This window comes from Oryctolagus cuniculus, chromosome 21 (genome assembly GCF_051225735.1).
Source record: "Oryctolagus cuniculus isolate XC-2025 breed Fujian yellow rabbit chromosome 21, ASM5122573v1, whole genome shotgun sequence".
Classification (NCBI taxonomy): domain Eukaryota; kingdom Metazoa; phylum Chordata; class Mammalia; order Lagomorpha; family Leporidae; genus Oryctolagus; species Oryctolagus cuniculus.
The window spans coordinates 6,785,624-6,809,154 of record NC_142887.1 but is presented as its reverse complement, the minus strand read 5'-3'; the positions used below and the strand labels follow the sequence as shown (position 1 = coordinate 6,809,154).

The window sequence follows — 23,531 nt, the reverse complement described above, 5'->3', positions numbered from 1 at the left end:
ACCACACAATGCTGTGGCTTCACCACTCCGACGGACGGCAGCTGGTGCTTGTGACAGGGCCAGGGGCCACTGACAAGTGTGGCCTGCTGGGGAGGACAATCCATCCCATCCTCCCAGCGCCTCCTGCTGGCCGAGCCCAGGCAGAAAGCGACGGGCAGGTGACCCATTGGATACAGTCTCCAAAGGGGGACTCCAGGGGCAGAGCAGGGCGGAGGGCGGATGCTGTGTCCACAGAGCAGCTACCAGCCCTGTAGGCACCCCCCCCCCCGCCCCTGCCCAGCCACAGCCCTGGGACTGACCTCTCTGGTCTAGCACACACGGGTGTTTCCGTCCCTACCAACTGCAAACATGTGGTTGTGCATCAACCCCATCCACGTTCCCAGGAAGCAATGTGGCCACCGTGCGGGGTGATGGCTTGGCTCACGGCACGCGCACAGCAGCTCAGCAAACTCCACTGGACACTCTCGTCTGCTCCGGGGGCCCGTCGTGGTGGCTGCGCCCAGGAAATCCATCCTGAGGATTTATCTTTACTGTCGCCATCGTCATCGTCATCGTCATCCTAGTCCTTTCCACCTGTTCTGTCAGCGTTGCCCCAAAGTGGTCCTTTTATTCCCATCACTGTACCCCTGCGTCCCCCCCAAGCACGTTCTCCTCACGGCACTGGAGGGGGCATTTGCGCATGTCCTGGGCAGGTGCATGGAGAGGCAGTGAAGATGCCACGCCCCTCAGCGAGTGCCTGGGTCCTGACGCCAGCTCCCTGCTGTTGACACCCTGGGAGGAAGTAGGCAGCGGCTGAAACACAGATCTCTGCCATCCACATGGCAAAACTGCACTGGTTCTGGGCTCCTGGCTTGGGCCTGGCCCAGACCCTGCCGTCGAGGGCATTTTCAGAGTAAACCAGCGGACTGGAGATTTTTCTCTGTCATTCAAATAAAATGAAAAAAAAAAAAAAAAACAAGAATCATCAGATTTAAACATCTCGGGTCAGAAATCCCTGTGTGTGCAGGGCCTCTGCTCCGACCCCCTCTCCTCCGTGTCTCTCTCACTCGCTCTCACACTGGAATGTGTCCCCCAGCACTCTCCAGGACGGCCCTGCCTTGGGGCCGCGGGGGCCACCTTCCCTTCTGCCTGGAAGCCAGCTCTTCTCAGAGCCCCCACACGGCTCCTCCCTGGGGCCAGGTCTCAGCTCGATGTCACCCCACTGTGGGACCTCCTGGCGAGGCCACTCCGGGGTCTCCTTCTTCCATGGCACAATGTTTAATTTCCTTCAAAGCACACGTCAATTCTGAAATTATGCTGTCAATTTTTAAAAAAGATTTAGACATTTATTTTGAAAGAGTTACAGAGAAAAGAAGAAAGAAAGAGAAGGAGAGAGAGAGAAAGAATCTTTCATCTACCGGTTCACTCCCCAGATGGCCACAACGGCCAGTGCTGGTCCGGGCAGAAACCAAGAGCCAGGAGCTTCTTCCAGGTCTCCCCCATGGAGCACTTGGGCCACCTTCTGCTGCTTTCCCAGGCCATTAGCAGGTAGCTGGATCAGAAGTGGAGCAGCCGGGACTCAAACTGGTGCCTGTATGAGACGCTGGCATTGCAGGCGGTCCTTACCCCCAGCCACAATGCTGGCCCCTGGCAATTATTTGGTACTTGTTTACCGGCTACCTCCTGAGCGGAACAGGTGTCCTGCTCCGTCTTGAATGCAAAGGCCAAGACTGACCAAGCAGTGGGGCTCAGCGGATGTTTGCTGAATGACTATTCCCACAGTGCCTTGCAAGTGAGCGGCACCCTGCACGTCTGTCCACGGGCTGCACAACACCGGGGCCTGCGAAACTGCTCTGCAGAGGGCAACGCCTCTCCCACACTTGTCTTCCACGTGCACCTTGAAAAGCACCGATTAGGCCGCCACCGCGGTCTCGGCACGAACGGCCTCGGCGAGGGAGGCTCATTAGGAGGCACCAAAGGCAGCAGAGCCGGCTGCAAAGAGAGGCGGGGCTTGTTCGTAAGGAGTCATCGCTTGCAGACGCCTCTCCCTCTCGGTAGGACTGCTCCAGCCCGCACCTGTCCGCGGGCGCTGCCGTGCGTCCGTGTTTTCCGAACACTGACCTGGTCGACAGCCCGCTCTCCGCGAGTCCGAGGAGCAGGTGGGCACAGAGCCTGGTGGGGAGTGCGGCCTCCCAGCTGGGTGGCCCAGGCCAAGCTTCAAGGCGTTGTGGAATTGGGGAGGAATGGTTCCATCTACTGCTCCTTGTGGGCCAGAAACCGGGTTGTTGGCCTATTTGTGGAAGGGGGGGGGGGACTGAAGAACATGCGAATTTTTTGAAGAAAACGGGGATTTTTGTAGGCAAGCCTTGGAGGCAGACCAGCGTCTGCACACTGAAAGCCTCCTCTCGCTCGGTGGGTCTCAGCCCGCTCCGGGGGCAGCTAAGCAGGGTCTTCTCCTCTGCCCAGCACCGAAAGGGCTGTTAGGGCCAGGAGGCTGTGCTGTTGAGGCCCTGGGCGGAGTTTCGGGAATCCTCTTCACCCAGCAGCATCCGGAACAGGAGGAGAGGGAGAAGAAGCGGTGGGCGACGCCCGTGTGCGCGGAAGGCTCCGGTCTGCAGAGTGGGCGCCCAGTCCTCTCCGGAGCTGCCCACCCGGTCTGTCCAGAGCCTCCTTGTCATTACCTGGGCTGACGTGCTCCCGGCCACACGCTGTCTCAGGCCTCGGACTTTGGCGGGGAGACGAGGACCTCAGAGCAGCCCATAGCAGGTGACGTTTGAGGACACGCCTGACAAGCAGCAAGGCGTGATCAGGAGTGCGGCTGGGGCAGCGGTGGCGACGCAGGGAACGCGCAGAGCAGGACGGTGCCGCAGAGCCCGACCTTTCTCAAGGGCCGTCTCCGCGGTGCCTCAATGTGCACTTGGTGGAGGAAGCACAAAAAAGAATGTGGTGGTGTGACCGACTTCTCCAAAAGTCTTAGGAAATCAACAGAAGGGGCCTGGCATATTAATTAATGGCAGACACGGGAACGAAACGCCATGGAAGTGAGGCAGACAGAGCCGGGAGCCTGCTTCGAAGCCAAAAATAAAGCAGGGGTTTGCAGGATCGGAGGCAGGAAAGGGAGGCTTGCGCTGACCCTTGGGGCTCTTTGGGAGGCCCTGGCCCCCATGGGCATCCGCACGGCACATTACTCATGCTGCCTTCAAATGTGCGGGGAGCCCACGGACCCTTGGCCCTGCACCTCCCTCTTGCCCGGACCCAGTGCCTGCTCAAGGGCATGGAGACTTCTCTCACAGCCTCTCACAGCTGGTCACCCACAGGGCTGGCACTGCGCTTCCTGCCGGGCACACACCCAGGAAGGGGCCATGGCTCAGGGCCGTCTCCGGCAGGGGATGAGGCCGAGGGGGGTGAGGCCAGGCCCAAGTCCTAAAGGTTCTGAAGGGGAGGGCTGTGGATGCGCAGGAGGGCGCAACGAGGACAGAAACGCCTACTTCACCTCCGGGTTTGACATGGTTCTGAAAACGCGGGTGCCGTCTGCTAGGGTTACAGAAACGGGATCCGCACACTGAGCCCTGGATCCAGGAGGGCACGCCTTGCTGGGGAAGCCTGGGTACTTAGTTAAGGCTACTTAATGATGGTGTCGGCATTCGGGATTGGTGTGTGAGGCTCCGCATGACGCTGGCATCCATACTGGAGTGCAGGGGGAGTCCCGGCTCCTCTGCTTCTGGTCCAGCTCCCTGTTATGGCCTGGGAAGGCAGCAGATGGCCCAGGGACTTGGGACCCTGCCATCCACGTGGGAGGCCAATGGAGTTCCTGGCTTCTGGCTTCAGCTTAGCCCAGCCCTGGCTATTGTTGCCATTAGGAGAGTGAAATAATAGATGGAAGATCTCTCTCTGCCTTTCAAATACATACAAACAAACAAACATAAATCTTTTTTAAAAAATGATTCCTTTCTTGTAATCCCAAGGATCATCTAACAACAGGCTTCAGTGTTGAACCAGGTACGTGAAGGGGAGGGGGGCATGTCCCAGGGGAGGCCAGCCAGGCCTGAGCGGTGTGGCTGTCACTGTGCCCCCCTCGTGCTGGACAGAGGGGGCACCCGGGGGAGGGCAGCAGCACAGGTGGTCCTGGCGTCCACTGCCTCCACTCCTCCAGAGCAGTGTGGCTGTTGGAGGGGTTTAGGAGCGAACTCGAGAGAGCGTGAATGTTGGAGCCAGCCCAAGCTCCACCTACTGCTCCTGCCTGTGCTGCTTCCCATGGCATAGGCTCGGCCAGGAAAGGGAACCTGAGAGGGTCCGGATCCCCCAGCTCAGCCACGGAACCCACAGTGGGCACAGAGCAGAGGACCCAGCAAGGGTCACACCTGGCTGTGAGGATCAGGAAGGACCCGGGGCAGGGGGCTCGGGAGGCGGGCTCTGAGGACACGGGCTCATCCCTACCATGTTTGCAGAGAAGCCACAGACTGGACATGTGTGAGGTCACACACACTCAGTGACATGAGTGGCACATGTGTGTGTGGTCACACGCACTCAGTGACGTGGGTGGTACGTGTGTGTGGTCACATAGCAGCAGTGACACAGGAGGCACACACATGTGTAGTCACATATGCACACACACGTGTGCGGTCTCATGCATTCGGTGACAGGGGTGTCATGCGTGAGTGGTCACATGTACTCGGTAAGCACATCTGATTGCCGGATCCAGGTCAAATCTCTGCCACCGGCAGGACCTTCAGGGCTGGGCTTGGTGGACGCTTCCCCGCCTAATGCTCAGACCTGAACATCACCCCTCCCCCCCCCAGGTCCACTTCCCAGTCTGAGACTAACAGCACCGAGAGGGCGGAAGCCTGCTCAGGGACCCTGTGCAGACCCCCTGGACTGGATTCGAGCCTTAGGGTGGGGTCGCCTGAATGCATCCTGTGGCTGTAGGAAGAGAGCATGGCCACACACAGCCACGCACACAATCACACACAGACACTGACACACACACACACCTACACAGACACAGTCACACAGCCAGATACACACATAGACACCCACACACAGCCACAAAAACACACAGCCACACAGCCAGACTCACACACACACAGACATAGACATACACAGTCAGATACATACACATACATACACAGACACTGACACACACAGCCAGACACACAAACACAGCCACACAGCCAAACACACAATCATACAGAGACATACACAGTGAGACACACACCCACACAGACACAGTCACATAGACAGATACACACACACACAGACACCCACACATACAGCCACACACACAGCCACACAGCCACACAGACACACCATCACACACACACAGACACAGACATACACAGTCAGACACACACCCACACAGACATAGTCACACAGCCAGATACACAGACACACACACAAACACCAACACAAACACCCAGACACATAGTCACAGAGATACCCAAACACTGACACCCACAGAGACACCCACACAGACATACAGTCAGACACATACACATAGACAGAGTCACAAAGTCACACAGACACACAGACACTTGACACACAGACACCCACAAACCCAGACATAGTCAGACACACATCCACACAGACAAAGTTACACAGCCAGACACACCCGTACAGACGCACAGTCACACAAACACTGACACCCACACAGGCACACACAGTCTCACACACAGACACTGACACCCACACCCCTGATCTCTTAGCACCATCCAGCAAGACGCCATCACCAGTGGGACCCACACAGTCTCTGAATTTCCAGAACCTTCTAAACCGAGCTCATCTCGGCATGTCATTAGGATGACAGGCTGACTAACACGCCTTACCTTGTGGCAGATCCCCGTGACGTCGCTCACCAAAGAGCCCCCTGTGCTGGCAGCGAGGGCGATGCAGGTCTCTGTCCTGACTGCGTCTCCCAAAGGATCCACTTTTACCCAAGTCCCTCAGCAGTCCTCGCCACCAAGCGTGTTAGCCAAGGCTGAGATTCAAAGTGAAGTGATAACCAGGCCATGTGTCCCACCTGGGAGTCACGTGTCCCACACAGGAGTCACGAGTCCCACACGGGAGTCATGAGTCCCACCTGGGAGTCATGTGTCCAACATGGGAGTCATGAGTCCCACACGGGAGTCATGTGTCCCACATGGGAGTGATGAATCCAGCACAGGGGTCACATGTCCAACATGGGAGTCATGTGTCTCACATGGGAGTCAGGAGTCCCACATGGGAGTGATGAGTTCCACACGGGAGTCATGTGCCCAACACGGGAGTGACGAGTCTAACACGGGAGTGACGAGTCCAGCACGGGATGCTGTGGTGCTGAAAAGCCCCTGGGGGAGCTGGGTGTCCACTTCTAGTTCCCGCACTCCCAACAGTCAACACGGTCACAACACCCCAGATGGCTGGCACCCGGCAGGCACGAAAACACGGGCTTTATCCTAGACTGCAGAGCGCGTGCTGGCACGGTCTAAGGGACCCGCTGGCTAACACTGGATGCTCCTGTTTCAGAAGCCGGTCAGGAGAGGGGCATGGGTGGGGTCCGAGGAGCGGAGCGCCTCCCTCGGCAGGGTGTGGTCCTGTACAGGGAGCCCTCGCACACGCAAGAACGCGGCCGCCACTCCAGAGATGCATGGATGTGTGGATGCAGACATGACCTTGCTGGACGAACGCCGACGCACATTAACGTCGCGCTCCCTAGGACGGAAACGCATTTCCCCACAACGTAGCGCGGCACGATTTCCTGAACAGAAGGAAAACACTGGGAGGAAGCTCACAGAAATGCACGCCTGAATTGAGAAGGCCGCCTGAGCACGGGGCAAATGCAAGATATCCGAGGAGAAGAGGAGCTGCTGGATGAAGTGGCTTTGAATGCAGCTGCTCAGTGCATCTCATTCGAGGCTTCTCCTGGAGACGCGACTGTCGTCACACAGAGGTCACTGTGGCCTCCGTTCTCGTCGTCTGAAGACGCAAAGTCACAGCCGCCTTTGGTGGTGTTTCTTGGAAGACGGTGGCTCTACTTATTGGAGTGCACTCCATGCGGGCGTTTTAATATCGGGGGATTTTACAAGAACAAAGAAGACAAGCCCAGTTCAGTTTCCTCCTGGATGCGATTGGGAGAGATGGGCGTTTTCCATTATGGAAGGGAGCGGTGGATTTGACTAAATGAAAACGGAGACAAAATCCAATGCATACCAGAAAAATAAAGAATATAGCCAACGAAATTCAAAGGTCGGGGTAAGCTGATGGGAGTATTTGTGATATGTCAATCAAAAGTTAGTGTCACTGGTCCACATCCCTAGCACAGAGGAGAAGCTGTGTTGAACAGAGTTTTAGGGAGCCAGTGCCCGACCAGATGAATCCACCCAACACCACCACGCTACACAGCGGTGGAGATGTCACCTCTGATGCCGTGCACTTTTTATCACAATAAAGAGGATTCGTAACTGCATTCCCAGTAAGGAAGGAAAATGGGCAAAGAACAAATGCCGGGCGAGGACACGAAGACGCAATGCAAGAGAAGCAAACTAAGGCAGCCTGAGAAAGAACTTCTTGCTTGATAAACCCTGTACTTTTTGAATTTGGACACCATGTGCTGGCAAAGTCTCAGGGAAATGGGTATCTGTGTACACAGCAGGTGGAATTGTAAATTCATTAAACTTTGCAGAAGGAAGCTTGGCAGCCGCTGTTAAGAACACACACAGCCTCCATATCCTTCCATCCATGTCCTGGAATTTCAATCAGTTTCAGAAGTTTACCTCAAGGAACCAGTGACGGATGTGTGCAAAGATTTTCACGCAAAAATGTAAGCAATGGGGTATTTTGGAAGAGAGAACTCCTTACAGATTTTAGGTTTCAATGATGGGATCAGGCAGGTGTTTAGGGGACTTTCTAGAAGGCCTACACCCAGAACCCAGACTTGACCACCATCTCACCGTCACATCACACACAGCAAAGCTGAAGGTCGCATCACAGCCCCCTAAGACGCAGCCTCAGACGACCTCAGAAAATCTCTGGTTTTGCACCCACCGAGGTTACCTGTTATGTCCCCACATGAATTCCTTCCTTCTTCCACTGGCTACTCATAGCTGTTCACGTGACACCCCAGAATAACGCCCGTTTTCTCAGTCTACCTTGAGCTAGCTGGGGCCACTCAGCTGAGCTCCTGAGCGGAGGTGATGTGTCCACCAAGGACCCATGCCTCCACGGAGTGGACAGTGCCCTCCCCTTGCCCCTGTGGGTTGCCACATGGATATGGTGGTTGCTAACTTGGAGCTCTGGGGTCAAGTTCAGTATCTCTGTGGTCACTCAGCCACAGGACAGAAGGAAGGTATTCCCCACCCCGCTGGAGCCGTGTCATAAGCCCCGGTTGCCCACATTCGGATGGGAAAGTCAGAGACATGTGAACACCAGTCTCCTTAAGTTGGTGTGTCTTTTTTCTATAGCATCCAACACATTGTCCCCTAACTCCCTCTGATGCCCGCCTTGCCTTCCTGAATTCATTGTCCACACGAAGACAGAGAGATCCCCTACAAACAGAGACTGGTCAGTGTCACTCTGATTCTGATGGCCTCAGAATCCTGGGACCCGCCGATCCGGGTTCTCCAGGAGCTCCCAGCCCCCCCCCCTGCTGGCTCTGACTGCGATTCCCTCAGCCATGGGCCTGGGCAGTTGGCTCTCCCCCTGCTGCCCTAACACTTCGGGGGTTTGTGTTGTCAGTGAGCACCTGAATCCCTGTGTGGGTATCAGGTCTCCTTCAAACACTGCTCCATGAGCCCACACTGAAGCATGCCAAAGCAGTTTAATGAAGGCAGCCCTACCCCCTCCTCCCCCCGATGGCTGCAATCTCTCATCAACCCAGTCAAGGCTGACACAGAGGAGCTTCTCCTGGAAATGGAACTCGGAAGCTCTTGATGTGAGCCCGGCGAGTCGGGACCCTGAGACTTCACCCGGCTCCAGAGGGAGCTGCCGAGTCGGCGTTGCCAATATCTCAGCAGAACCAAGCGTCCGAAGCCGCGAGGATCAGTCTCCACACACCACCTCGCACTCTCCCTCTGTTACAAGACCAGGGCCGTGAGTGAGTCCCGTGCCTGAAATACCTGGCGCTATTTCCGGGACACGGTACAGACTTTGCATCTTGCAACAGAGTAGTCATCATGTCAGCTCACATTTTACCGCAGGCGTGTGCTAGGCTGGGGGCCCTTGGTTCCCCTGGGGTGCTATCTCATCGTCACAGCAACCTTACAGGTAGGTTTTCTTTCCCTTCCCTTTCCTGATGAGGAAACCGAGGCAGGATGAAGATTCAGTGCGGCTGCCTCGCTGGTAAGGGGAGACCGTGACGTGCCTGTGCTGTTCTGCTCCTGCAGGTGCTTAGAGACACAGAAGAATGGAAACACTAAGACCCAGGACGAGTGCCCTGGGAGCACCTGCCTGCTGCCATTGCCTCGCCATGCCTGTTCTCGCTTCCTCGCGACAGGCTGAGTCCTGAGCCACACTTCCTGCAAGTCAGTGTGGCCACGTGCTAACCAGACTCCTGCGAAGGCTTCTTGAAAAAGACAAGGGACTAACCTTACGGAAGCTGCATTTCTTACACAATTGCTCTTCAGAACACGGATATGGCCGGGACCCCAGCAGCCAACTCCACCCATGACATAATGGTGAGGATGGAATCCAGGCACCTGGCGTGTGAAGCTGAAGTGCATATGGGGTCTGGGTCTTGGAGGATGCAGGCACCACGCCTGCCCTAGACCACCAAGCTCAGGGGAGTTCCTTTACATACACGCAGGCACGTGCTCATGACATGGCCACCACCACGGGCTGAGGGGCGTGGGTGGGGAGAAATCTCCATTGCTTTCAGCCAATTGCAATCCTCAGTGGACATGGACACAAGGATCCACGGGGTCTTGGCTGAGATTTTATGTAACCGCGTGGTATTACAGGTAGCACAGCAAGGCAGGGTGCAGACCGAGGAGGGTCCTGGGGGTCTGTGGGAGACAGAGGGGGTTCCTGCATGCTCCAGAGAACGCGGGTTTGGAGCAGGCATCAGGAGCGACTGGGCCGACCCAGGCAGGGGAACTGCTGAGAGAAGGAAGCCACGAGCAGAGGGGCCTGGCTGGGCGCGGTGATGGAGATATGGTAAGAGCACTGCTGAAACTCACCACTGCCGAAAACTCACCACCGCGGAAGACACCATGGCCAACAACTCACCATTGCCAAAACCTCCCCATTGCTAAAAACTCACCATTGCCCAAACCTCACCACTGCCAAAAACTCACCATTGCCAAAACCTAACCATTGCCAAAAACTCACCATTGCCAAAAACTCACCATTGCCAAAACCTCACCATTGCCCAAACCTCACCGTTGCCAAAAACTCACCACTGCCAAAAACTCACCAGACACAGGTGTGGGAAAAGGCAAATCCAAACGACCACTTTCCTAGAGGAACGGTGCTGCCAGCCTCAGTACTGGCACAGGTGAAATCACCCACTGGGGAGGGCAGGGTTACCTCAGCCCAATCAACTCAAGTGCCAGGTGCCTCCATTTCCCTCGGGGCAGTGGGACAACCCGCCTGTGGCCAGGCGACTCCGCCCGGCGCCTTCTATCAAAGACAGGCTTTTCTCAGCCCCTTCAGCCGTGCAAGCTGACACCTGTCTACGTTTCCTCCTGGGTGGCCTGGGGGACACAGCCGGTAGCTGAGGGGCCTGTCCACGTGCACCGCGCTACTGGCAGCTAAGGGAGTGTGAGGCAGGAGGAAGCTCACGTTCTCGTCCTCAGAGGGACACACCAGGGGCTTCGGCTGGGAAAAGTCACATTTCAGAAATGAAAGGATTGCTTTGCAGGTGCTCCTGCAGGGTCCTGGGGAGAGGCAGGCTGAGCACAGGTCTCTGGGCCCCCCACACACATGTCCAGGGCACACCAGGGCCAGCTCCTTTCTGGGCCGAAGTCTGCGTCCCACAAATCCTGGAAGCACAGGGACAGAGGCACCGTCCCAAACCCTGGATTAGGAGCTCTGAACACTCAGCAGTGGTGGGGACACAGTTAGCGCTTTCCTGCCCGGTGATTTAAATGAAACAGTAGCAGCCGGCGCCAGCTAATGTTTCACACGCAATTCTCTTGAGAAGTCGGCAGATCCGGAAGCGTCAGACTCCAGCTTGCTGCCCCAGCGTGACGCCCCCGCCTGTGTCCCTGCGCTGGGCAGGGGCCCGCCAGGCCTCTGTCAGCTGCATGGCTGGGCGGTCTGGCGTCTGCCATTGTGACTGGTCTATGGGGCAAGACCCACACGCATTTCCTGTACCATCCGCGATCCCACCTAACGGCAGACCCAAATCTAATACCTGGAGTTAGAGCTGTCTTCCACCTGGTATTGCTAAAATATGAATAATCTTTCCAGAATACTGTTTAGAAAACACACCCTTTTCAGAGCTGGCGACCGGCAGTGAACTTCAGGGCTCTCGGCTCAACTCCCTACAGAGTCCGAGTCGAGACCCGGTGCCACCACCCCTGCACTCTGCGCCCGCTGCCCCCAGCGGCAGAGCTCTTACCATGGCCAGGGGGATGACGCCGCTCAGATCCTTCAGGCTCACGTAGATCTTGGACACTCCCAAGTCGGAGGTGATGTCTCCCGGGTATTCCACCTGCCACGTGACGAGCTGCGTGCTCGGGGGGTCACTGGGCTCCTCCACCTCGATGTCAATCTGCATGACTTCGTAAGAGGGGCCGTCCATGCTGGAGAGGAAGCGGAGAATGGCAGTGAGACCTGGGGTGCAGCCACGTGGCTATGCCACAGGTATCTCTCCATGTGCACACGCATGTGGACATCCCCCCCGTGAAGAGCCATCAGAGACAATCACACGGCTATGCCACAGGTATCTCCATGTGCACACGCGTGTGGACATAGCCCCCATGAAGAGCCATCAGAGACAATCACACGGCTATGCCACAGGTAACTCCATGTGCACACGCGTGTGGACATCCCCCCCGTGAAGAGCCATCAGAGACAATTACACAGAGGACAAAGCACCTCTCAGGTGCTTTGCGGTTTTCCTGGGCTCAAACACTGCCACCCAAGGCCCCAAATCCCTCTTTCCGAGGGCTGCCCAGGTCCCTCGGGCAAGCATATGTGGATAAAAAACAGTGATGATGTTTTCCAAACACTTTCTTCCCCACTCTCCCCTTGGGAGGGCTCTTTCCCTCTCTCCCGGACATCTCTGTCCCACTCCTGCAGCCCTTCCAAAGCCACGGTCCGTTCACGCTGGGTGCACAGAATGTAAAGGGGGTGGCACTTTGTTTTCTGCAGCGTTGAGAGACTGCAGGGTGCAGAGGTGTGGGCAGGAGCGCAGGACCAGGGGACCCACACCAGCAACACATGGGATTGCCAGATGCTACCTGGAGCTCGCGGTAATTGTGACAAATACTGGTTTCTTACAGGTGTGCTTCTGGAAACAAATCCAAGTCAGCTTATTTGGGATAATTTCTGCAGCTATTTTATGTGGTTATTTTACATGGTCCATGTCCATGTAGTCAGTTTTCATATTCTCTGCTCCTCCAAGTGACAGGTAAGAGCAAAACAAAAAAACACAAACAGCACTGGGTGCCAGCGACCCTCAGAGGAGGAGGGGAGAGTGTGGGGGGTGCTTGACCTTCTCCCTGCTGGGGCACTCATCCGGACTCCAGTTTTACACTCTCGCAAGAACTGAACTCTGACCTTTGGGAGTCTCAGCGTTGCTGTGGGGGCATCTCTATGACACACGTGTGTGAACCCATGCAAATGTCACACTAAGATGTCCTGAGGCTAAAGGTGGGGCTTCCAGAGAGCCCCCTCCTCCATGTGTGGGATGACTGGGATGGGGGTGATAGGAGAGGAGGGAGGGGGTGGGAGAGAAAGGGAGGAGGAGGAGGAAGGAGAGGAAGAATTGCCCAAAGAGAGAGCAGAGAAAACCTCCCAGCCTATGCAGTGTCTCCCACACACAACAGGGGTGGCTGCGATGGACAGGGAACAATGACTGGGGAGATAAGGACACCTGGTTTTTTTAATCCTGCACGACACTCTCAGCTCTGTGACTCTCTGAGCGACAGCGACTGTGACAAGAATTGCAGGCAAATCACCTGGGCCATCAGGCAGCTCCCTCCTCCACCTTGCTGTTGTTTTTCTCTGCTTTGTTAGTTTCTTCAAGGAAATACACTTCGCTGTGCATAACAAGATGTCATGGGATACCTACACACAGCAGCGTGGCGACAAGAGTGAAGCAAATTAACATACCCATCCATGTATCTGCTACATTGTGTCTGTGTATCTGTTACATTCTATCTATGTGTCTGCTACTTTGTGTCTGTGTGTCTGCCTCATTTGTAGCTATGCATCTGCTACATTGTATCTGTGTATCTGCCACATCATATCTCTGTATCTGTCACATTGTATCTATGTATCCGCTACAATGTATCTGCACACCCACCACACCGCGTCTATGTACCCGCTACATTGTATCTATGCACCCGCTACTTTGTGTCTATGCATCTGCTACAATGTATCCATATATCTGCATCGATGTATCTGCTACATTGTATCTATGTGCCCGCTGCTTTGTGTCTGTGTATCTGCTACAATGCATCTATATACTCACCACATCGCATCTATGTATCCGCTACATTGTATCTATACACCCGCTACTTTGTGTCTATGCATCTGCTGCAATGTATCTATATGTCCACCACACCACATCTATGTATCAGCTACAATGTATCTATGCACCCCCTACTTTGTGTCTGTGTCTGCTGCACTGTATGTGTGTGCCTTCATGCACTCAGCTCTTTGTATTTATGTAAACGCTGCTTTAGGTCTAGTACTCACTTCTGACGCTGCACACCTGCTACTTTGTATCTAGGCACCTGCTACTTTACCCATTCAGTTCTTTGTATTTACGCATCTGCTACATTGTGCCTATGTGCCCACTTCTGACACTTCATAGCTAGGTGTCTGCTGCTTTGTATCCTCTGCCCTTCCTGCCTCCCTCCCCAGCCCCTGGTAACCGCTGCCTCACTCTGCTGCTGTAATCTGACTTCATTGTGCTGACTTCCACATGGAAGGGCCCATGTGCTTGTCCCGTGCCTGACTTAGTTCACTTCAGTCTCTTCCCTGGCGTGTAAACAGCAGGACTTCCTTCCTTTTCAAGGCTGAATAATATCCCGTGGCGCTCACATCTCATCTCTTCATAAGCCACTTGAAGTTGTCCTTTTGAAACCTTCAAACTGGCACCATTTTCCACAAGTAGAAGAAACGGTTTTCAGACGCTAGAAGGCATCTTTGTTTTCACACCTGGACTTCCTGAGAATGCTGGAATTCCTTGTCCATTGATGAAATGGGACAATCTCTCTTGACTGTGATTCTATTATAGGACAGAAGTTAGTAGAAGTTGACGTGGGGCCATGGGAATCCCACAAGGCAGCGACTCCTCATAAACACCCCATGAGCCGGCCCTGTAAGCCCTACGTGGAGATCTACTGTTTCCCCCTAGGTGCCCTCGCCACCAGTAAAGCTGAACTAGCCCTGCGTCCCCAGACAGTTCCCACCCCCACTGCCACCCAGGCTTGCTTATAGCAATAACCACATCAGAAATGTGGTGTACGTCTCCCCAAGTTCTCCCCCCCCCAAGACTGCCTGCAGCACAGTCCACAGAACCCCGTCTCTGTTTGCTTCCCCTAACTTGACTCTTTCCATAACTTGATGCGTTTTTTTTTCCTATACAGCTAACGTTTTCTCTTTCCCCTTAGATCTCTCTCCTGGTCCAGCTGTAAAGGCAGCCCGGTCTCCTCTGAGCTGACGTCTGTGCCTTTGATGTGGCGGTGAGAACTCTGCAAGCCGGAATCCTTAACCCGGAGGCCCCAGCAAGCCCAGGAAGGCTGTGGACCTTGAAGCTGTGTGCAGACTTCGCTCGTGTTTTTTCTTGAAAGCTCCCTTAGCCTGCATGGGCCTCTGGGCAGCTCAGATGCAGTGGAGCTGTAGCTAAATCTGTGACGGTGATCTTTCTTCACTCGGTGCATGGTGGTCCACTGCTGGAACATCTCAACACATACACACACCCTGGTGGGTCAGTGGAAATTTGAATTTTAATATCTTGCGTTGTGACGTCTAACGTGCCAACTCTGTTCACACATGTGCTTTCTGATGAGACTCCACCACTGTAAACGCGTCTCCTGCTTGCTGCATCTCTGCCTGGAGGGCCCTGAGTCCGGGCACTGCCCATCCTGGACGAGAAGGGATGGCAAGGCCATGGCTCAAGCCACGTCCCACCGCACTGCTTCCTCCAGTGCTCTCCCTCCCAGTATTTTCCTTGGCCATGCGACCCATCAATAATTCACCGAAATGCTATTTCCAGGATTCTTGCTACTTGCTGGTGACTATCCCGGGTGTTGGGGCGTAGATTCAACGAGGAGCTCAGAAAAGATGATGAGCGCAGGCCGAAGCCATGCCAGCCCACTCCACGTTTAAATGCAAGCCGACGAAACGGCTCCCAGCATGGGTGGCAGCCCGGCAGCGTCACCGCCGGCTGCAGCTCCAAGCACGGATCAAGGGGGAGAGCAGGAGGAACACACCTCGGCGTGCACGGCAGTGGGGATCTGCGGGCTCACGCGTGCTTGCTGTCCCCCACCATTACATGTGCATATGTAAACATGCCTATGCATTATACACGCGTGTGTGTGAGAGCACGAGACTGTCTTCTGACTGTGTTCAGCTCCTTTGACAGAGTCACCATCATCTCGCCCAGCGATTCCCCCCACCGGCCGCCATTGTGCTGGCCAATGGCTGCTGCGGATGTACAAGGCAATGGACGTGAGGCAGGTGCATCCCTGTGCCCCTGACGCAGATGGCCCAACCCACCCTCACCCCCACCCCGGAGTGAGGGCAAACGGGAACAGTGGAAGCAGGGATGCTGCTGTGGGCACGGTGGGTCCTTGCGTCCGGACCCAAGCTACGTGATGCACCACGGACACCAGGCCAGACCTCACCGATAACCTTCCCACTCTGCACGCGCGTCCTGCCTGTCGACGGCTGTGTGTCCGGATCACGCAGTAGCACCAAACACCACACGCGTGATCGCAAAGGCACACCTGGAGTCTCCTGGAAGACGCCACCTTTCATACAGTCAGTGACTGAAATCCTGCAGCACACGGCCGAGGTAGAGTTGCCTGTTACTGTCTGAGAAAGGAACTCAGCAAGTATGGTGAACGCAGACTCCGCAGAGCGGATGCTGTGACCCACAGGAGCACGGGGTGGCCGCCGAGAGGATCTGAGGGAGACAGAGGTGACGTCTGCAGGAGGAAGGACTCTGTATCTTCCCAGGAAGCTTCCTGCTCCCACCGGACCCAGGCTGCGCCGGTCTGTGCGGGGAGCAGGCTCACCGTTCTAATGACAACGTTTGCTTATTGAGGAGGGATGACCTCATCTCCCTGGCTTTCAGCTTTGTGTGCAGAAGATGAGGAGTCCTGTCCTTCCTGTCGGTGCTACACGCCACCCTACACTGCACATACGCTCGCTTTAAACCATATTGTGGAATACGCCAGCTAACGAGAGCCGGGAGTGCTCCTTGTGTCACCAGGAGGGAGTCGTGGGACTGGAGAGGGAACGATGGAGAGCCAGGGGCTATGCACCATTTTATTAAACACGGACACTCTCCTGTGCTGCCCTGCCTCACCCACCCGCAGTGGGAAAGTGCTCTCCACACCTGAGCTGGGATCTCACGGGCAACAAACAGGAAGGAAATGCAGCTCAGCCTCTCATCTCCACTTCATGACGTTTTCTTAAACACATCCCCTGGGAGACGGAGAAACACCTTATTTTTATTTCCCTTTGTTGGGAGATATTTTGCCTAAAAGAAATCCAACCTGTGTGCCCCAGACATATCAGCATTCTGGCCAGGCCGCAGACGGCTTGGGATCACGTCTCGTCTGCACACACAGGTGTCTGGGGTGCCACAGACTCTGCCACACCCGCGATGAAGCCCTGGGTGCAACTCGGACAGAGACACAAAATCAGAGTCAGGTGGGACGGGTGAGGCAAGTGCGGGACCTGGCTGTGGCCCCATGAGCTTCCGAGGCTGCCTTTTCCCTCTTGGCGATCAGAAGGGTCCTTCCAGGAAGTACCGCCCCTGCACACAGGCCCCTCCCACCTCCTCACTTGAGTTGACAGTGGAACACAGCACAGCCCTGACCCCTGGACTGGGCTCTCGAGAACTTTTAATGAAAAACATTTCCTCTGCTGCCTCAGCTGCCCGGCACCGCTGCCTCCCCCTTGTTATTTTTCGGAGAAAACACATGGACTGGGACTTTCTAGACTCCATCCCAAAGGCTGTCAGCAGCCAGGTCAAAGGAAGACAGCCTGCACTGGGAATCTGACTGTCTCGACGGGGGTTCTGGTGTGTCCCCATGGGAAAACAGCATCGGGGCGTGCAGGAGATGGCAACCCGACGTCCTGCCCAGGAAGCCACGGCTGCATCCCGGCCGGATGGAAGCAGCTTGGCTCCAGGCTGAGGGCGGGGGGAGGAGGCCCCCTTACCCAGCCACCACCTCTCCAGGCTCGCAGCTGAAGTGCTGGAGCAGAGAGGGACGCCCCACGTCCACGTGCAAATGCAAATGGCACTATGAGTTGATAGTGATAAGCACTGCTAAATTTACTAATGATGTTCTCGGCTCCTACCCGCTGTGATAAGTGGAAATACAGAGAGGCTACGAGGTTTTAGTCTTTCGTGATAAAAATAACTCAAGTCTGGATCTAGTGGATTTCTCAGGGGAGGGGGAGAGCTGGCTCCCCGGGCTTAGCTGTTAAACTTGCAGCTGAAGAAGACAGGGCACATCCCAGTCAATGCAGAGCCAGGCTGCGGCGGACGGTCTGAGGTTGAAGAATTAATTTGCTGCTTGAGGTTAACAGAATGTCAATTAATTTCTTGGTGTAAATGTCAATACATTCAGTTAAGCCTTGTGATTTAAATATAATTAAAGATAAACGTGAAGTCAATGCTGCCTCTGGTTTTGGACAGGAGTGGTGATTTGCTAAAAACCTCACAAAGCCACAGGGAAGGGAATTGGATGGCAAAGTTGCTTTTCTCAAACAAGCAGCCAGGAATGTCCGTTATCATTTCCCGTGAACAAAATAGAACAAACTGCGTCTGGTTTCATCTCGGGCTTCGGCGGCTCATCCATTAACCCTGCCGGTTCATGTCACTCACCAGGAGGCTTAGAGCCCCGAAGGCCATTTGTTCTTCGTGAACACCCCAGGGCACGTGGGGCATAGGGACCAAGACGCAGCGTCTCAAGGAACGGATTGTAAATTGCACCCAGAATAGAACCCCGACTCTGGTGCGGCTTATGTAACTCCTTGGGCCTCAGGTTGTTACACTGTATGTTGCAGCCCTGTCTTTGGGCAGCAGCTGGGACTCTGAGACCGGTGTGCAGGCTGCTCCCGTGGATCTCCTCGGCACGTCTTTAAACGGTGCGATGCAGGACCCGCACGGCTGTACAAGGCAGCGCCGGCACCAGCAGCGATGACTCCGTGAGATTCTCATTGAGAGGACCCAGGGCTGATCCAGAGCTCGCAGAGGGCATGGGCGTTGGGCCCGCGCTAGGTTCTCAGTGTCTCTGGGGCCGAGGGATGTGGATTGCTCCTCCCAGGGAACTTGGAGCTTTTGCTTTCCCACGTCTAGCGCTGGATTCGGGCATCTCAGGAAGAGGGGTTGAAGGAGCAGGTGCACCCACGCCACGCTGCAGGGAGCTGGGCGCAGACGGCCTGGAGCACGAGCATGAGGACATGGCGCCCACTAGACGGAGGCGACTCCCAGAGCACCTGAGCCAGGACTCAGCACGGCACCGCGCAGCCTCTGGACCAGGTTCCCCGTGATTCACTGGGGCGCAACAGAAAGTGTCCACTGCTGTGGGGTTCCCTCAGTTACTGACACACGTTCAGTCTGTCATCTCCCTACTGCATGGCCTCCACCATCTGTCTGCCTACGGTCCACTGTCCACCCCTGCCCCAGGGAGCTCTCCTAACCATCACCGTCCCATTCTTTGGAGTCGGCTTGGGGATAGACACCCAAGACACTGTCCTGTGTTAGTGTCCACAGGACCTGCCCTGCAGGGAGCAGCCTCTCCCCATCCAGGTGACTCAGTCTGCAGGCTGGTCTCTGCTCACAGCCCAAAGACCCCGTCCCGCTCTGCGGGGAGGTGACCATGTGGCCTAAGACCCCGTCCCGCTCTGCGGGGAGGTGACCACGTGGCCTAAGACCCCATCCCACTCTGCAGGGAGGTGACCACGTGGCCTAAGACCCCGTCCTGTTCTGTGGGGAGGGTAATCACGTGGCCTAAGACCCCATCCCACTCTGCGGGGAGGTGACCACGTGGCCTAAGCAGGCCAGGCTCCAGAGCCCTCTAGGGGTGCTGGGGGAGCGAGCACTGCTCATGCCCTTCCTGGGGGGGTAAACTTCAAGGTCAGATGAGCACAGTGGCTGTCCGTGATGCTCGTGGGGAGCTGGAGCTGACTGGCAGGGGCCAGGAACACTGTGTCTCTGTTCTTTTGTTTTGTAATATGTATTTATTTTGAAAGAGTTACAGAGAGAGAAAGAAGAGACAGAGAGAAACACTCCGTCCACTTTTTTGCTCCCCAGATGGTACAGCAGTCAGGCTTGGGGCAGGCCAAAGCCTGGAGCTTCCTCTGGGTCTCTCACATCGGTGCAGGGGTCCAAGCACTTAGACCACCTTCTGCCACTTTGCCAGGTGCATTTGCAGGGAGCTGGATCAGAAGTGGAGCAGCCGGGACACGAACTGGTGGTCCTGTGGGATGCTGGCATCATGGCACCAGCCCTGTCTTTACTCATAAGGTCCCACCCAGCCAAGGAGAGGCTGAGGACAGTGGGGGGCTCTGGTGGATCTCACGGGGGTCCTGGCTGCCAGAGCAGTGACTTGCAAAGGCGACCGCACGGTGCCGGTGGCAGAGACTTGGTGAGCAAGTTCCCTGGCTGCAAAGCGGCTGGCAGGGCACAGGCCGTCATCCTGAGCTACAGACAGGGGATGGGAGGGGGGAGGTTTCTCTCAGAAAGATTAAAGCCAGGTGGGAGGAAGTAACTTCGGCAGGCGTGATGGCTCTCGTGTGAACAGGTGAGGATATGGCACTGGTGCCGTGGTGCCCACGTGCCAAGGCCTGCAGCAGCACGCCATGGCGGGGACCGTGGGGGCCTGAGGACCTGTGCTCCGGCCCCACCCAGGTCCCACTTGTCATTCTGGGAAAACACGGCCGGCATCAACAGATTCTCTGATTTTTCTTTCCCAAGAGAAAGTCAGAGACTCATTTTTGCAGAAGCAGAAAGACCTGGGTTGTAAGCATTGGCAGCTAACCCAAATGTCCTCAGAACAGAGGCACAGCGTGCAGCTTAAACGAGTCCATCCACATGCAGTGTGGCCTGGTCCCCCGCGTCTGCAGAGAAGAGAAGCGAGCTCGCCTGGCATCCCGCGGCCCTGGAGCTGTGACAGTCAAAGGTTTCCAGAGACTCCGCCTGTGTCACACCCCTGGCTGTCACACGTGTCCCTCACCAGGGCCCTGGGCGTGAATAACCGCCCTCCTAGCACAGCAGCGACTCGGGCCTGCTGCAGGCTTGGTGGGAGGCCGCGCTCCAGGGTCCCTCACCAACACGACCCCAGCAGGCAGGGTCCATGAGGATCCTGCAGGGGGTCCAGCCTCCGTGTCTGGGGAGCGCTCTCCCCTCTGCTGTGTGGGCTCACGGCCCTCACACGGATCTCCCAAGACCCTAACAAGCGGGTGACTGGGGACGACGGTGATGGGGATAGGGATGACAGTGATGAGGATGGAGGTGGTGGGGATGACGATGAAGGTGATGGGGATGATGGTGATGGGGATGAAGGTGATGGGGATGACAGTGAGGAGGATGGAGGTGATGGGGATGAAGGTGGTGGGGATGATGGTGATGGGGATGAAGGTGAGGAGGATGACGGTGATGGGGATGAAGGTGGTGGGGATGATGGTGATGGGGATGAAGGTGAGGAGGGTGATGGGGATGGGGATGATGGTGATGAGGATGAAGGTGAGGAGCATGATGGGGATGACGGTGATGGTGGGGATGAAGATGATGAAGATGATGGTGATGAGGATGACAGTGATGAGGATGGGGATGACAGTGATGGTGATGAGGATGAAGGAGATGAGGATGAAGGTGATGGTGATGAGGATGATGGTGATGGGGATGGGGATGAAAATGATGGGGATGAAGGTGATGGTGATGGGGACGACGGTGATGGTGGGGATGAAGATGATGAAGATGATGGTGATGAGGATGACAGTGATGAGGATGGAGGTGGTGGGGATGAAGGTGAAGGTGATGAGGATGAGGGGACAGTGGTGATGAGAGTGCTGGTGACAGTGGTGATGGTGATGAGGATGAGGGGGCAGTGGAGATGAGGATGAAGGTGATGGTGATGAGGATGAGGGGCAGTGGTGATGGTGATGAGGATGAATGTGATGGTGATGACAGTGATGGGGATGGGGATGAGGGGGCAGTGGTGATGAGAGTGCTGGTGACAGTGGTGATGGTGATGAGGATGAGGGGGCAGTGGAGATGAGGATGAAGGTGATGGTGATGAGGATGAGGGGCAGTGGTGATGGTGATGAGGATGAATGTGATGGTGATGACAGTGATGGGGATGGGGATGAGGGGGCAGTGGTGATGAGAGTGCTGGTGACAGTGGTGATGGTGATGAGGATGAATGTGATGGGGATGACGGTGATGGGGATGAGGATGAAGGAGATGATGGTGATGAGGATGCTGGTGACAGTGGTGATGGTGATGAGGATGAGGGGGCAGTGGAGATGAGGATGACAGTGAAGAGGATGAAGGTGATGGGGATGATGGTGATGGGGATGAAGGTGATGGGGATGATGGTGATGGGGATGAAGGAGATGATGGTGATGAGAGTGCTGGTGACTGGTGATTCTGAAAAGGAAGGCGATGACAGCAACAGAGGTGACGGTGGCTGTGGTGACGATACTGCAGACCACAGCAGGGCTCTGATTTGACCGGAAACACACAACCCCCCCCCCGACACACACACACGTGCTGAGCCCAGCTTGCCGTGCGGCGCCATCAGCACGCTCGTAGCATCCCACCTGGCCGCACGTGTCTCTGCTGTGAGGCCCACGATTGGAGGCCAAAGCATGTGCTCTGGCTCACGCTGACTGCACCATTCCACGGCCGTGAACGTGGGCTGGAGTGCTGCCGTGTGTGCGCCAAGCCAGCTCTGCCTAAGGGATTCACAGGCGGAGGGCAAGCATTTTTTCTGCGTGTGTCTGTGGGGAGGGGTCCCCCCCAAGGAGGAGCAGTTGAACTGGGAAACTGAGGCCGGCAGATGCACTGAGGACCCTGCCCGATCCCAGCCGCGAATCTCCTTGTCTGCTCCTCCATCCACGTCCCCCCCTGGTTGTTTCTCTCGAGGACCTGGCCTGACAGCGCGGCGCTGCCCGGGCAGCCGGGTGCTGTGAGTGTGTGACAGCACCCCAGGTGCTAACAGGGAAGAGGGGGCTTCGGTGCCAGGAGAGCTTTGCCCGTGGCACTGCCGCTGGACTGTGCCACAGGCAGAAGGGGCAGGCGCAGAGCATGCAGCAAAGCACACATGGCCGCTGCTGTCCTGGCTCAGCCATCTCTCCAGCTGAGCCAGGGCGGTGAGCTGCAGAAGGAGGCCCAGCCCAGCAGAAGGGGCTGTGTGGCAGGGGCTGAGGCACAGACCGGGAGCCGGGAGATCACCCTGGGTGGCCTGGGGCTCCGAAATGCTTTCCGAAGGGAGGCTTCGCCACAGGGGACAGAGGCGGCTCCACACAGGCCATAGCAGTGGGAGCGAGCGCACACTGTCCGACGATGCAGGAGGAGCCTGCTGACACGGAACCCGGGGCCGTCCTTGGATGCGACAATGGCCAGGAGACCGATTCCCGCCCAGAGCTCTGTAAGGGGTCCTGAGCCCCAGGACATCGGCACAGCAGCCGAGTGTGCGGTGACCGCTCACAGGGGTCACAGCCCGCAGATCCGAGTGGGAAGCTGCCTGTGAGAAAGACCGACTGCTGACGCAAGACCAGGACAACACGCGGGACGCTGGCATCCTGGGCGGGGCCTCCCACCGGGATGAGAGGCTGAACGGTCATCCTGGGCAGGCCCCATTCAGGTGGACCAGTCCTTCCAAAGCGCTCAGGCCACCCTGCACCCCAGCTCCAACTCCCACCCCAAGAATCACTGCTGCTTAGCGGCGAGAGTCCAGGCCGCACCAGGACCCTGATGCGGGCGCCCTGAGCCCTGCCGACAGGGAGAGGCGGAGCCGGCTGGAGCAGGAACACTTCCTTCCCGCGGGGGAGGGCCGGGTGTGAGAGCCCCAGGACGCCCCATCTGGAGCCCAGCACCAGAGGTCGGGAGGCAGCTGGCCCCCCCGACTGAAAATACCCCTGCGTTTTCCTCCATTCACCCGACCCGGGCAGAGGCCACGTAGATTCTGGGGAGCGCGGTGGAGTCACGTCCTGGCCTC

General features: G+C 56.4%; 1 protein-coding gene across 3 annotated transcripts in view; it reads right to left on the bottom strand.

The window, feature by feature from the left end:
• Positions 1-23,531, bottom strand: part of TMEM132D (transmembrane protein 132D) — a 479,768-nt gene that overhangs the window by 152,538 nt on the left and 303,699 nt on the right. For all 3 annotated transcript variants that reach the window (XM_002723061.6, XM_089323224.1, XM_070065752.2), the window contains one exon: positions 11,513-11,696. In XM_002723061.6, the coding sequence (XP_002723107.4) occupies positions 11,513-11,696 (184 nt within the window). The remainder of the gene's footprint in view (positions 1-11,512; positions 11,697-23,531) is intronic.